At 38.1% G+C, this 12,893-nt stretch overlaps 1 protein-coding gene across 2 annotated transcripts in view; it reads left to right on the top strand.

Annotated features, from left to right (window-relative positions):
• The window catches only part of CUNH4orf45 (chromosome unknown C4orf45 homolog), a 141,569-nt gene that overhangs the window by 68,998 nt on the left and 59,678 nt on the right, over positions 1–12,893 (top strand). The window contains exon 3 of one of the 2 annotated variants that reach the window (XM_032248558.1): positions 7,118–7,176. The exons of the other annotated variant lie outside the window; for it this stretch is intronic. Coding sequence (XP_032104449.1) covers positions 7,118–7,176 — 59 coding nt within the window. The remainder of the gene's footprint in view (positions 1–7,117; positions 7,177–12,893) is intronic. 2 annotated transcript variants of the gene reach the window in all.

The following is a 12,893-nucleotide window of genomic DNA, read 5'->3' on the forward strand; positions in this document are numbered from 1 at the left end:
AAAATGGAGTTCTTACCAAGCCAAACCCTCTTTCCTTGCACTAACTCCATACAATCTTCCAAACCACCCTCTCCTACACAACAGTATCCTCTGTGTTTTCAGATTCATCTGGGAAAAACATATTGCCAGCACAGAGTTGATAAGTTTGTAAACCACCAAAATACATATTTCAGAATTTTCTGCACTTTTTATCCCCAAATTCTCATTTACCTTGGGGTTCATCTAGAGCAATCATAAAAATAGCCATCAGTTTTGAGTCTCATTAAAATTCCTAATCTCCAGATGTTGTTATCAGCATAGACGATTTTAGAAACATAATAAAGCTTCCTTTTTCAACTAAGTTATAAAAGCAAAATAGAAAATAGCTTTTCTAAAATTAGGCATGTCTTTGGAGGGCTGCTGTTCTTTCCCAGATGGGTGTGTGTTTAGTATCACTTTTTACTTACGGTTATTTGCATCCTAACAGTTTGTGGTTTAATATAAAAATAATTAGCACCTTTCATCCTTAAGGGCTGTATAAAGCAATATGTCTTATGATACCAGCAGAAGAGGCTTTAGTGAGAGAGTACCATGTGCTGACCATCTGTGAGGCAGGAGAAACACTGACTGTGGAGACCAAATAACCCTCCTTTTTCTTAAAAATAATATATTAACATCATTAACCTCCTTATATACAGATGTTACATTTTCTCCATTTTACAAAGCTTAGCTTTACAGGATTCTCAAATACGTTGAAGGAAACAATGTCCTTATAAAATTTTACTTATATCTAAATTTCCAGACTATTATGTTTGATGCTTCCTTTTTCTAACAGACAATGGAAACATCATGGGAGGCATGTATCACTGATTTGCACTCTCTGTACTGTGTTCAAAGCGGTTCCACAAAGAATAATGCATTTGGAATGGAAGCTCTCTTGGTAGCCAGCAATGCTGCCACATTCCAGGGGGCATCCCAGCCCCAAATTACCTGGCCTCTCAATTAAACACAGGGCTTTCTCTCTCTTTTAGAGGAGACTTTCTAGAAAATTATTAGCAAATTGGAGAACAAAAGTCCTAATCATCACATCATTTGTTAGGATGTGAAAATTTAGGGGAAAAAAGGAAAGAAAAAGAACCCAAGTAATATAAACTTGGTAGATGATTTTATCCCTTAATTTAGGCAGGCTAAAAATACACTGTGGGTAGTTGAAAACTCTTATAAGGCTTGACATAATATCTACAGTATGTGTCTAAATGTAAATATCACCTTTTTAAAAAATTAAGCTTCTTAAAGTTAGTAATTAAGCATATGTCATAGATTTTTTCAACAAATGTTATTTGATGATAGCGACATACAAAGCTAAGAAAAGATTCTATAACTTAGAATAGGTGCTAGTAAAATTGTGGTATGACTCCATAGCTAGGCTGTTAAGTATATTGTCAAAGAATTCTGAAATTTGTGTGTGAGCCAATATCCCAAGCACAGGTGGATCAAATACCAGGACATCTGTTTTCTAAATCTGGATTAATCCTGTCCTTTTAAGATCACAGGAGGAAATTCTTAAATCATTGTAAATTTATGACTCTAGTTTTCCCTATTATTCATATACAACACTCCCAGGGTATCTCAGCTATATTGACAAAAATGCATAGCATGCATAGCAAATGATACCAGAAACCTGGAGTTTTCTTTTCCCAGGATTAAATCTGGGAAACCAAGGAACTTTAATTGGGGAAGTTTAGGAACAATTCATTAAATATAGGGCCCCCCCTCACTCCATGGTCTCAGTTCTGTGTTTGGGCTTGAAGAAATGGCACTGAAAATATATGCTATAGAAATCCACTCTGACCACCTACTTGGGAAGAATTCATAGGAAAGCTTCTCTGTGGAAGTTTCGTGGGACTATTGTCAATAAATGCACTACACAGTCCCAGCCACATTCCTATGGCTTTAAGCAACTTGAGGTCTGAGATCTGTTGTATGTGTCTTTGTACTGACAACTTCAATCCCAGTCCCCTCCCACCATCTCCTAGTGCTTAGCATGGCATAGATGATTATCAATAAATGATGAGAAATCTCATGCAGTGTCTTTGTTGAGAGACCAAGTTGTAGATGAACAGTAATAAATTTTTAAGTGTGTTAGCAATTAATCTCCCAGTTTATTCAATAAAATCGTTCAAAATTATTTACCTTTTATTTAAACAGAAACTTAAGGAAACTGGGCACAGTCTCCCTTATATCAAATCCCATGTTCACAATGCTTGTTCTACAACCTGTAGTTGTAGAGCTGATTAGACAATTAACTTGGGAGAGTACACTTTCTAACCTTAGAATTAACAACAGTGTCAAACACATTACAGTTGCAAAGTAGGCCCTTGATAATATTTCAGAAACTGTGCTGAACACATGTAGCATCTTGGAAGTGCTTGAATAGCTTTCTGTTGCTTGAATAGTCCACTCAGATTTCAGACCCTGCTAGGAATCATCAACCAGCCATGGATGAAGCGCTGATAATAGAATGGTTGGTTATTCATCACAAACCATAACAATTCCCAAGAAAATTATTTCCAGTCTTTCTTTTCTAAAAAAATCTTCGTGTATTTTGAATTATAGTATGAATTAAGGAAAATATTTATTTCTCTGGAAGGATACTGGGAAAAAATAACAAATTTATCTTTGTTGTTGTTGTTTTGTTTTGTTTTTTATTTCCACCCACAGCATTGAAAAATATGCCCTTTCTCTGAGATATGAATTAGCATTCATATCGCTTTTCAGGGCAAATCTATGTTTGTGGCCTGATAGGGTTTGGCTTTGTGTCCCCATCCAAATTTAATTTAGATTTGTAATTCCCATAATCTCCATCAGTCAAGAAAAGGACTTGGTAGGGGGTAATTGGATTGTAGGGGTGGTTTTCCCCATGCTGTTCTCCTGATGGTGAGTTCTCATTAGATCTGATGGTTTGATAAGGGGCTTCCCTCTTGGCTCTCTCTTGCCTGCCACCTTGTAAGACATGCCGGCTTCCTTTTCTGCCATGATTATAAGTTTCCTGAGGCCTCCACAGCCGTGTGGAACTGTGAGTCAATTAAATTAAACCTCTTTTTTTTTTTTTTTTTTTTGCAGTTTACCCAATCTCAGGCAGTATTTTCATAGCAGGGTGAAAATGGACTAATACATGGCCTTAGTGAAAAATGGAATGTGGTTTTCAAGCTGAAATAGCCAGTTGAAGAATTTTTTATATTCCCTCTTTTCTCCCTTGCATGCTAATCTGAATACTATTTTTTATAATGCCTCAGTTTTCCCATGTATGAAATGGGGATTGTGTTGGTTTTCTATTGCATAACAAATTACCAAAAATTTAGCGGCTTAAATCAATACTCATTTACGTGCTCACAGTTCTGTAGGTCAGAAATCCAGGGATGGCACGACTGGGTGCTCCACTCAGCTCTCACAAAGATGAAGGTGTTAACTGTGGCTGTGAAGCCATCTGAGGCTGTCTTCCAAGTTCATGTGGTTGTGGAAGATTTCTTATGGTTGTAGAGCTGAGGTTGTATTTATTTGCTAGTTGTCAGCTAGGGGCCATTCTCAACATTCAGAGGCCACCCAGGCACCTCACCCCATGACCCCTCCACATCTTTAAAGCCAGCTGTGGACAATCTCCTTCATGTTAAATCCCTCTAATGCTTCAAATCTCCTTTGCCAATAAGAGCCTAGGTCTTTTTAAGAGCTCTCCTGATTAGCTTAGGCCCACTGAAAATAATCTGTCTTTCTTCAAGTCAGCTGATTTGGGACCTTAATTACATCTACAAAATCCCTTCACAGTAGCACCTAGATTAGTATTCACTTGAGTATCTGAGAGAACACCTGTCTACCAGAGGGTGAGAATCTTGGGTGCCCTCTTAGAATTCTGCCTACTGGCTGGACACAGTAACTCACAACTATAATCCCAGCACTTTGGGAGTCTGAGGCAGATGGATATCTTGAGCTCAGAAATTCAAGACCAGCCTGGGCAACATGGCAAGATCCTGTCTCTACAAGCTGGGCACGGTGGAGTACACCTGTGGTCCCAGCTACTGAGGAGGCTGAGGTGGGAGGATTGCTTGAACTTGGGAGGCAAAGGTTGCAGTGAGCTGAAATTATGCCACTGCACTCTAGCCTGGGTGACCGAGCGAGATCCTGTCTCAAAAAAAAAAAAAAAAAAAAAATGTGTCCACCAAAGGATAACAGTAATACCTTAGAGTATTATTAAATGGATTGAGACATGTGTAAAGCACTTAGCATGCTCAACAAATGAGATGAGGCTGAACAAATGGGATCTAGTATTATTAATGTCTCTGTATACTATATTTTCTTGCCTACATGGATTTTTAAATTATAGTGTTACAAGTACACTAGAAACATGAGAGACTATGTTTCTCATTATTTGGATACTCCACAGAAAGCAGAGATACTGGGGCCACATGAAACTCACAGAATCCAATGTTTAGTCTATTTGCTGAAAGTTGATGAATTCAAATTATTTAAAAACTACGGTAAAAGACCAGGATATCATTCATATTGGTACTCAAGCCCATCTATAATGTGGCATAAAATGAAATATGTATGGGTCTCTGCATTGAACATTTTTTTGCTTTAGCAAGAGAAATACATCACAGAATCCATGCCTTAAACACTGACATTTTTCAGAAAGAATTGTTTCTACTCATGCTCTGAATGTAAAATGAATACTTCAAATGCTCCATTCATGCAAAGGCCTTTATGTCCCCTTTCTCTCTGCAATAGTTCCAGTCTAGAATAGGCAACATTATGCAATTTGGTGACCCTGCTGCAACAATGGAAATGCTTCTCACAGGCTGTGGGAAAAAGATACCTTAAGGGGTTAACAGTAATATTTTGCACATTGAGGCAAGTGAAGAAAAAAATACATTAGCATAAGAAAAGATAGCCGTAGGGAATTTTCCACTCAAATGTTTGGTACTAAGAGTTCCATGTTACCAAGGAGGAGGCTACAGAAGAAAACCCTTAGTGTCTACCGCATTCTTGAACTACATTGCCATTGTATTCATTCTACGGGTGAGAAAGACCTCATAGTTAGAGAGATGGAAAATTGTTCTTTCTGGTAAGAAATGTCAAAATTGAATATACTAAGAAAAGCATCTTGGATTGTTGCAACAAAGCAAGAGGATTCCTCAGGAACAGTCCCCAAAAGACTTCCTAAATGTGTCAGGAGTAGACTAGGGGTTAGAGATTAAAAGTGAAAAGCTTAAACAATGACTTTAATTTTTAACTAGAATGAGCCCCAAATGTGTGCAATTAATTTAACTCAAATTTAACAGTTTTTACTCATTTTAGAAATTGTGTACCTCACAGTATGTGAATGCAGTTAGCAGATATTTCCCTTTTGTTAATACATGATTATTTGAAGATTGTTCTGTAGGAAATATCCAAACTGGAGTTGCAATTATTTTTGTTGAAAACATCCAAAATAAGTGTAAAAGGTTCTCACTGATTTAAGATAGAAAATATACTAATGGCTACCTGTTTCTATGAAGATGTTGAATTGGTTTTTAAATCAATCTTTACTCTTAGAAATGACTGGCCAGTAAAAAAAAATGATTTATTTAAGTCTCAGTTTCATTGGGTTTAACACTACAATAAGCATAACTGTTTAAATAAATCGTGATACATTTTGTTAAGATAGAGAAGGACCGGCTTATTTTAGATAACAAATTGTTTATGGTATTAGGCACTGATATCTATAGGAGGAATGGAAAAAGATGTGTTATTTTGTCTCTGAAAAAGATCTTCCCCAATTAAGAAGATGTAATTTTTGGTTATTAAAGATAAGAATAGCATAAAATCAAAGATCATCCAAGTCCTGCAAAATTTATCCGGAAGCTGATAATAAAAGTACTTAGAAGTCAATGTAAGCTCAATTTTCAGGGAATTGTGTCAGGAATCAATTGAGAAAGATGTCCTATGATCTTTCCATCATATGCAGATTCTTTTCAAAGTTTCTGTGGAATAGTGACCTTGTTTATCTTGTGCCTTCCTTTGTTTATTCAATTTATGTGTGAACATTAAAGAGATTAAGTTTTCAGGTCTTTATCCCTGAGAAGATGACACAAATGAATTTGCTTTCCCAAGCACAAAAAAAACTCTATGGTAGTCAATAAGGAAAGTCATTCTAAACTGAAGCTTGAGGGAAAAGGAAGAAGAGGGGAGAGAATTTAAAAAGTACCAAGGAACATCATTCCTTTAATGCTGAAATTTTTATAACAGGATTTTGCTACTTTTTGAGATGTTATGAATATTGCATCCCATATTAATATAAGTAAAAAATGCATTCCACAACTGAAGTGAAATACTTTTTGATAATTCATGTCATGGTTTCTTAATCCTAGTATAGAAACTTGAGAAATGGTTATAGACCAAGACACTTTTCAGTGTAAATTTGACACTTTTATTCCCCATGCTTGTTTACAAGACGTGCTATTCATTGGATAGTTCCTGGAGAAGAGGAGTCAGTATGTAGCGGCCATTCATTCATTAATAACAGATCATTTCAATGCACATGGGAGGGGGTGGGAATTATTTTTTAATCTGGGAACGGGCTCTAAGCCACTAAATACGTTATCGATACTCTGAATTACTCCTTGTGAAAGGAGTTTTTAGGTCCACACTTTTACCATAGTCTGTCTGTAATCCAGCTCTTTCCTACATTTTTGTGACCACATTTTCTGATTCTATAATGAGAAAGTAAAGTGAAAAGAGCTAACCTGTTTGAGTCTAAATGACAATAGTAGATTAGAATGCTCACTTATTTAGACATAGAATCATAAAGATGGAAAGCAACTTAGTGATGATGACTTACACTCTGCTCGCTACGTACCTAACACCCCTCATTTCAAAGAGGGAAAGTAAAGCACATAAGGTCTTGTTATTTTACTTCTTGTACTTTTTTCTCTCTGTTCAGGAATCAAAAGACTATGTTCTTTCCTGATCTTTTTTTAGTTGAATTTAGAATTTCCTATTTCATTTTCCAACCTGACTCCCTTTTTGTCTAGAAATATGGATACTTAGACATATTGCCTGTTTACTTTGGAATTAGGGTACATTAATTTTCTTCCTTTTACAGTATGCAGAACTAAGTCAAGCTTCCCTTGATGCAATAACCCACAGATATCAAAACCCATGGTAAGCAAATATGAATATATTTTTTATTAGTATGTGAATTTCCTAATTTGGTAACAGGATTCATTTTTTAAAAACTTTTAAGTATATTATCACTTTCTTTTTATTTCATATAGTTTTTTTAAATTTGTGAATTTTTATTTCTAATAAACACAGTAAATCTTCACTATCTGCTAAATATTAAGGGCAGAAAAGGAGTAAAGCAAGCATAGTTAGAATAAGAAACTTAGAATATAGTAAAGAACAAGAAACAAGCCTGAAGCTATTAAGAATGGCAACAGGGTTAGTAGATTAGCTTTAACTTTATAAATAATTATCTCTGTAGAAGAAACAATAATATTAATTTTTTTCATATTTAAAAAACTCATTTCATGCTGCTGGCCTGGAAACCATCATAATGGGTCATCTTGGTTGATAAGCATAATCTTACTAAAGTCACATAATGGCTTCAATTCATATTATCTTATGGCAGCTTCTGACCTAAATGAAACATGGGTAGCTCCAGGCATGTTAAATTACAGGAAACAAGCAAAAGCTGGCCTGTTATCTAGCTATAATATATGATTCCGAGTCCTAAGAGGGAAAAGATCAATCAGCATTGCTCTTATAAGACTGCAGATTGCATATTATCTTTGTTATCATAGGTTTTTGAAGGTAAGGATTTCTATGGCCTATTTTACTTCACTTTTAATTGTTGAATGATTCAGCTTTTAGCATGTGCAAAATCACTGGATTTTATTAGCCCTGAGGTGGCTTTACTATACCAACATAAACTGCATCAAATAGAGAAAAGACTTCAAACTCCATGTCAAAGTCTGTTAGTTATTTCAGAAAAAGACCTTAGTGGGCAATTCCTATAACTTATTAAGCATGTACCATATTTAAAGCCACAAAGAAACAGGTATACTTTATTGCATGAGTAACACATATTATCATTAAAATATTCTATTTCATTTGTTTAGAAAGCATTGCAGGCATACACTGCAAATACCCTGTGAAGTATTTCCAAGCAAAGAAAAATATTAAAGACCATTGAAAATCAATGAAACTTCAAGAAGCATTGATGATAAAAACATGAAAATGTGTTGCATTTATTTAAACATTAAAAACTTTTTGGAAGGTATCTGAGAAACACCGAAGCTCTGAGCATGTTCTCTGAATGAAAGAATGTTGGCTATATTCATTTCTAGGGAATATGCTATGGGTTGAACTGAGTCATGAGGATGTAGAATGGTTATGAAAGAGACCTTGCATTTAGGAGATTGCAGATTCAACTAGGAAATTGGGCATATACGTGAAAAAAATTACTTTGCAAATACGGAGAGCCAAATTAATAATAAATAACTAGAAAATAATAGCTAGAATTTTTTTAAATTTAATGTATTGACAACCCCCTGGACTCCTCTATAACTCCTGGCTTGAGTCCTATTTCAAACTAGTCAGACACCAATAACCTGAATACTGCTTCCTTCTTGAGACTATAAGCACCTAGCCTATTTCAAAGCCCTTGATAGCAGGATACTCTTGAATAGGGCCCTGACTCAGACAGGTTCAGGTGCGCCCCACCCCTTTGCAGCCTATAAGGTGGCCTGAGAGCCATCTTTCTCCTGGGCAAGGTTAGTGCTTAGCCTCCCAACCAATTTTTATGTTCTGCATTTTCAGTCAACAGCATTCACTCAATATGTTCAGCATCTTCTGGGTTCAAAGCACTGTTAGATTCTGTGGCCATTATGGTGAGCCAGCCAGCCTCAGTATATGCCCTTCTTGGAACTTGTATTCTGGGGGAGGAGATAGACATTAAAGCAACTATATGGCTTTTTAAAAATAATGTATTAGCAGCCAGGCGCAGTGGCTCATGCCTGTAATCCCAGCACTTTAGGAGGCAGAGGCAGGCAGATCATGAGATCAGGAGATCACGACCATCCTGGCTAGTACAGCAAAACCCATCTCTACTAAAAATTCAAAAAATTAGTCAGGCATGGTGGCATATGCCTGTAGTCCCATCTACTTGGGAGGCTGAGACAGGAGAATCACTTGAACTCAAGAGGTAGAGGTTGCAGTGAGCTGAGATTGTGCCACTACATTCCAGCCTGGACGACAGAACAAGATTCTGTCTTAAAAAAAAAAAATGTATTGGCTGGACACAGTGGCTCACACCCATAATCCTAGCACAGTGGCTCACACCCATAATCTGCTGGGAGGCCCAGCAAGACAGGATGATCGTTCGAGGCCAGGAGTTTGAGTCTAGCCTTTGCAACATGGTGAAACCTTGACTCTACAAATAATAGAACCTTGACATGGTGGTTGTGCATGTCCCAGCTATTCAGGAGGCTGAGGTGGGAGGATGGCTTGAGCCCAGGAGCTTAAGACCCACTTGGGCAACATAGAGTCCTGATCTCTACAAGAAAAAATTTTAAAAATTAACCAGGAGTGGTGGTGCACACCTGTGGTCCCAGCTACATGAGGCTGGGGTGAGGTGGGAGGAATATTTGAGCCCGGGAGGTCGAGGCTGCGGTGAGCCTTGTCATGCCAGTACACTCCAGCCTGGGCGACAGAGCCCCTTCTCCAAAAATAAAAAATAAATAACAAAACCCAAACCATACTGTTTCTCAAACTTAAAAGCAAATTCTTTTAAAATTACAAATATAAATCATGCTTTTGGTAATAAATCAAAAATATAGAGCTATATTGAGAAAAAGTTAATATCAGACCCAAATCCATCCAGTTTCTGATAAAATAGTTCATTATAAAGAATACAGGAGGTAAAGGAGGCTTTTGCAGGGCACCCACCTGGTGAGGGTCAGATAAGTGTTTGCTGAGGGAAGTGATTAAACTGATGTTGAAAAAAAAGGTGAGGCTGGGTGTGCTGGCTCCTGCCTGTGATCCCAGAAATTTGGGAGGGCGGCCAAGGCAGGTGATCAAGAGGTGATCTTGAGGTCAGGAGTTCAAGATCAGCCTGACAACATGGCGAAACCCTGTCTGTACTAATAATACAAAAATTAGCCACTTGTGGTGGTAGGCATCTGCAATCCCAGCTATTCAGGAGGCTGAGGCAGGAGAATCGCTTAAACCGGGGAGGCGGAGGTTGCAGTGAGATGAGATTGTGCCACTGTACTCCAGCCTGGGTGACAAAGAAACTGTGTCTCAAAAAAAAAAAAAAAATAGAAAAAGAAAAGGTAGGTGAATATAAGATCATTCCTGGCAGAGAACAGCATGAGCCAGGCCCTGAGGTGGGAAAGAGTACATCAAATTACAACCTGTGCTGCCAGACGGTATTGAAAGCAACGGGAGAGTAGTGAGATGAGAATCCGATTTTGTAGACGCTTGTGACCCAGGCTAGAGAATCTGGATTTTAATAAACATCAGAACAAAGAAAATTCATTAGAAGATTTAAAATAGAAAGCAACATGATCCTAATTGTTTCGTTAATATCATTCTGGAATGTTGGAATGCTACATGCAGAATGGATTGGAAGGTGACAAGAACAGCTGTATAAAGATCAGGGCTGGGTGCAGTGGCTCACGCCTGTGATCCCAGCACATTGGGAGACCGAGGTGGGCAGATCGCATGAGGTCAGGAGTTCAAGAGCATCCTGGCCAACACGGTGAAACCCCATCTCTACTAAAAATACAAAAATTAGTTGGATGTGGTGGTGCACACCTGTAATCCCAGCTACTGGGGAGGCTGAGGCAGGAGGATCACTTGAACCCAGGAGGCAGAGGTTGTTGTGAGCTGAGATCATGCCACTACACTCCAGCCTGGGCAACAGAGTGAGACTCTCATCCCAAGAACAAACAGAAAGAAGGAAAGAAGAAAGGGAAGGAAAGGAAGGAACAGCCAGGAGACAATTTCATTTTTACAGGCCCATCTTGAGTTTTCAGTGGGCTTTGCAAACAAGCCAAAACAAATGTGATTATGGAGAGCTGGGGCCAGGGTAAAGGTTCAGTGGCGCTTTTAAAGAAAGGTGGGCTTTAAGTAAAGGGAGAAAAGAGGAGACAATATTAACTATAATGATGGGAAGTAAAGCATATGTGTACAGCAATCTGAGGAAGCAGATTTAACATTAATTTTACAGCTGAAGAAATTGATGTCAGAGATTATGTCACATGACTAGGGTCACAGAGCTCACGTTTCAGTCCAGGATGACGGATCCTGTTGGTATGGGTTGGGATCTGGATTTGGACATTTTATTTATCTTTCTTGAGACAGAGTCTCCCTCTGTTGCCCAGGCTGGAGTGCAATGGTGTGATCTCTGCTCACTACAACCTCTACCTCCCAGGTTTAAGCCATTCTTCTGCCTCAACCTCCCAAGTAGCTGGGACTACAGTCATGCACCATCAAGCCCAGCTAATTTTTGTATTTTTAGTAGAGATGGGGTTTTGCCATATTTGCCAGGCTGATCTCGAACTCTGAACTCAGGTGATCCACCCGCCTCAGCACCCCAAAGTGCTGGGATTACAGGTGTGAGCCACTGCATTCAGCTTGGGTTTGGACATTTTAAAAGAGCTCTACCCATGATTGTGATGTGTCACCAGGGCTGAGAACCACTAGTGGCAACTGAGAAATGAAGGGGACTGAGCCTTGTGGGGTGCCCACATTGAGGGCAAGATAAATGGGAGCCACTAAAGAAGAAAAGGAGCCTTATAGGTCAATTCCTATAGAAGGTTACATACAGCAACTAGCGAAGAATTTTGAGAGGAAGAGTTTAATACAAGGAAATAGAGAAATCAAGGAAAACACAACAGACAAATATTTAGGGTTGATCAGTGGCCTCAGAAAAAGCAGTATAGGAAAAGTAGGATGCTTTGAGTCAGTGTCACTCGTGCTGAGGAATGTTTGTCTACTGACAATGCAGGCAAGAGTCCACTTTTTATGACGTGAGAAATTCAGTTAGAGCACAATTACAGGATTTCCTCCATTTGAAGGCATATGTTTTACATTTTAATATCTTGAAGTCAGGATGTGTTTTATAATAGTTGTTTATAGATGCAATGTTCAAATTTACCTCCTTTTGTCCTCCCGTGTAAAACTGTATTAAATTAATGGCCATGTGCAGTGGCTCAGGCCAGGCATAGTGGCTCATGCCTGTAATCCTAGTATCTTGGGAGGTCGAGGTGGGCAGATCACCTGAGGTCAGGGGTTTGAGACCAGCCTGGCCAACATGGTAAAACCCAATCTCTACTAAAAATACAAAAATTAGCTATGACCCCAGCTACTCAGGAGGCTGAGGTAGGAAAATCATTTGACTAGAAGGCAGAGGTTGCAGTGAGCTGAGATCATGCCACTGCACTGTAGCCTGCACGATAGAGCAAGACTCCATCTCAAAAAAAAAAAATTAATGGTGTGTCATACAATTAATTATACCTTAAAGACTGATAAAGATGTAGTTTAGCAAATATGAAACGATGACTATGTGCTAAGTACTCAGAATTTGAAAATTTGTAAGCAGACTTCTTACTCTCAGGTTGCTCACAGGCTTTTCATGGCAGATGTAACAGACGATTTCAGCACAAGGTTCACTGATGGAGACAGCGTACAGTTATTAGGTTAACTGTTTTTTGTTTGGGGTGTGTGTGTGTTTTAAATCCTTAATCCATTCTGATTAGAAAAAAATTTTTAAGTAAAGGAAATACACTCTTGTTTTAACTATCCCAAGTTTCTCTAGATATGTGACCTGATGATTTGTTTATTTTCTTTTTTTTTTTTTTTTTTTTTTTTTT

Source organism: Sapajus apella, unplaced genomic scaffold (genome assembly GCF_009761245.1).
Source record: "Sapajus apella isolate SASKATOON/1434 unplaced genomic scaffold, GSC_monkey_1.0 scaffold67, whole genome shotgun sequence".
NCBI classification, from domain to species: domain Eukaryota; kingdom Metazoa; phylum Chordata; class Mammalia; order Primates; family Cebidae; genus Sapajus; species Sapajus apella.